The sequence below is a fragment of the Fragaria vesca genome, linkage group LG5 (genome assembly GCF_000184155.1).
Source record: "Fragaria vesca subsp. vesca linkage group LG5, FraVesHawaii_1.0, whole genome shotgun sequence".
Taxonomy (NCBI): Eukaryota; Viridiplantae; Streptophyta; class Magnoliopsida; order Rosales; family Rosaceae; genus Fragaria; species Fragaria vesca.
Window position 1 is genome coordinate 25,933,492 of NC_020495.1, and position 2,790 is coordinate 25,936,281.

General features: G+C 41.2%; 1 protein-coding gene across 1 annotated transcript; it reads right to left on the minus strand.

The window, feature by feature from the left end:
• On the minus strand, positions 1 to 2,521 carry LOC101303333. Its single transcript, XM_004300496.1, has 2 exons — positions 1,468 to 2,521; positions 1 to 143 (listed from the first exon to the last, which is right to left on the minus strand). The coding sequence occupies exons 1-2, from the start codon at positions 2,031 to 2,033 to the stop codon at positions 47 to 49; spliced, it is 663 nt and encodes a 220-aa protein (XP_004300544.1). The 5' UTR covers positions 2,034 to 2,521; the 3' UTR covers positions 1 to 46.
• Between the last annotated feature and the right edge of the window lie 269 nt (positions 2,522 to 2,790).

The following is a 2,790-nucleotide window of genomic DNA, read 5'->3' on the forward strand; positions in this document are numbered from 1 at the left end:
ATCCACATAATCTTCTTTGCAGATGAATTAGCTACAAATCGCTCTTTCATGGCTTCCTCTTCAAGCTTCTTCTTTTCAATATCAGCCAGCCTATCATTTTCCTCTCGCAACTTGCTAAACATCTTGATAAAGATGAACAACATCTGTGTCAATGCATGGCAAACAAAAGTCAAAGATCAAAGTTTTCAAATATAGACACGATGTAAGAAAATCATAAAAGAGACTTCTAATGACATTTATATTATCTCTCCAAAATTAAAACTCAAGCAAATGCATTGCATCACTGGCTGAAATACACTGAGCATATCCCTGTTTATATCTGCCTTTACTTTTATCAATGGATTTTAATGATTGTCCTCCTATCAAATACATAACAGCCAAATTTAAATGCTCCAAAACCTACATAGCAAGTCCATTTCTAACAGACATAATAGAAGTTCCGGTAGAGGGCCTGATCTCATGTTTATCAACAGACTTTTGGATAAAGCCCTATGAGCAATATGGATGAAAAGAAATAAATGGATTATCTGAAGACTGCAATACAGCAAGGGGTGGAGCACCTTTAAACTATTAGCTTATTGGATTTCGCACTCTATTTAGGTTCTATTAGGTTCTTTACCCAATATTGGTAGTACTCCAGAGTCCAGACAATAAAAAGCAAAGTAAGAAAGTAGAGGAAAGGGCAAAAAAAGAACAAGAAGCAAAAAGCAAGCAGCATGACTGAGAATCGAACTCCTAAGCGGCGCACCTTTGAACCAGTTTCATGTCCAGCTGAGCTATAACAGGATACATGTATTTAAACTTTCCTAGAACTTAAGATACAGCCTCAAAATTTAGGGGCACTGTTATCTCGCTCATGTCACGCCTGTTCTAAGCTGGATCTGATACTTAGGGCATCGAACTAGATAGCTACACCTGTTTAGATGATTGTTCAGTTATATGGACTCGACTCATCATCATCAACTGAAGAATGTACTTCAATTTGTTACAATTTGTTTAGTTATATGGACTCAACTCACCAAACACCAGCTTCATTACAATTTGTTTTTCTTTTTCCTTTAACTTTGGTTGTGTATTACCTAAGCTATCTGGTTAATGAAGTGACCAAACAAGCATAACTGTTTGAGAAGCTAAAAACAACTGGAACTGAATTAAACAGAACAATAATAAGATATATCGGAGCTTATTAGAGACAGCGAAAACAAGGTACACATATACAGATCGCGAAAGGACTAAACCACATATAAAATCGAAAAGTGATGATGTTATTGAATTCAGATGTATTCTTATAACCTAAAGATAACCTAAACCACTCATTCTCTAGTTACCTATGCACAAATGGATCCTGCAAAAACTGAGCCAAATTGGAGAACTTTTAAAAAAATTGATTAGCACAATGTTAGTCTTAATTTTATCATACAGACTCCCCACAGTTTAGATGAGTTGAAAAGTGATGAATGTGCTTACACTCTTATCATCCAACGGTGCTCTTGATCAAAAGAGTATTTGCCACCATAACAGATTCCAGAAGACAAGTCAACAGCTTCGAAGGGCAGGGGAACGTCTTGGTCATCATCATTATTTTGGATGCGGAGTATGAACTTAGACCAATGAACTTCAGTCTGATCATCGTCGGCGTTACAGAGTTTGGACCAAACCAAAGCAAACTTGAGTTCATCTTCCCTGACTTGCATCAGCGCTGTGTAAGAGACAAGCCATTCACTCTTCACGTCGGGAAGGACGATGCCATCGTTTGAGAGTCCCTGAACTGGTTCGGGGAGCCATACATTGTTACGGATATCAAAAACATACAAAGCCGGACCATAAATCCCAATCCTGGGATGGAAACGTCCAAAGTCTATCACAAAGTCTTGCGCTAGCACAGCGGTGGCGGACCACTTAGGGAAGCGCCAGCATAAGAAGGGATCGTTGTCAACGGGAAAACTACAGATCTCCTCCCAAGAGCGAGATTCCAAATGACGGAAGCCCAACTGACCCGGCTTGTCCTTCCGAGCAAGATTATACAGGAGCATCTTGGACCTAGTTGAAGCAATTGGCCACCAAGCGAATGGGAGGGGAAAGGCTTCCGGTTTGTCTTCCAAGTGGTGGCAGTTGACGCGGAGCACTCTATCTGCCGTCAACAAGTAGATCCAATCGCCGTCATCGGAAACCACCGCCGCTCTCACATATTTGAAATCTTGAGTTGCGAATCTCGACCAAGAGATGGGGCTCCGCTGCTGCAAGTCAATGTAGAGGATTCCGTTGTTATCGACTTTGCCGTCCCATCCTCCTCTTACAGTAAGGCCACCGACGAAGAATAGACGGGAATTGGTAGAACCAAACTGGTTAAGAGGAAGTCACAGAGAAAAGGAGAGAAGAGAAAGGAGTCTTAGAGATGCATAATTTCATTGATATCCTGCCAATGGCTTGGAAGTACAGATATAAAGAGGAGACGTGGACTAATGCCACCTAGTACAGCCAAAAGAGTCCTAGACTCTAGGAGACAAAAGGAAACCAGTTTGAAGTGGTCGTGATAGCAACAGCTCTGCCAGCATAGCTGAAAGGGATGGGGCTTCGTTACATGTGATCCATGAATAACTAGGTGATTAGTATCAAGGTAATGAGATGGTTCTAACAGGAATTGGCGACTAGTAAAGGGGCCGCATCAGTAGCATACCCTATGTTGGGAAGCTTGACAACTCTGACTCTATCTTGCTCACTCTTAAGGACCCAGAGTTCCGGCCTCAACTCATCATCTGTTTCTTTATCGACACCACTTTTCTCCTCGAT

Excerpts from the sequence above, each read along its gene's own strand:
- LOC101303333 (XM_004300496.1), bottom strand. The coding sequence starts at position 2,033 with ATGCTCCTGTATAATCTTGCTCGGAAGGACAAGCCGGGTCAGTTGGGC. Across the intron at positions 144-1,467 it reads CACCGTTGGATGATAAGAGT|ATGTTGTTCATCTTTATCAA; the intron begins GTAAGCACATTC and ends GCATTGACACAG.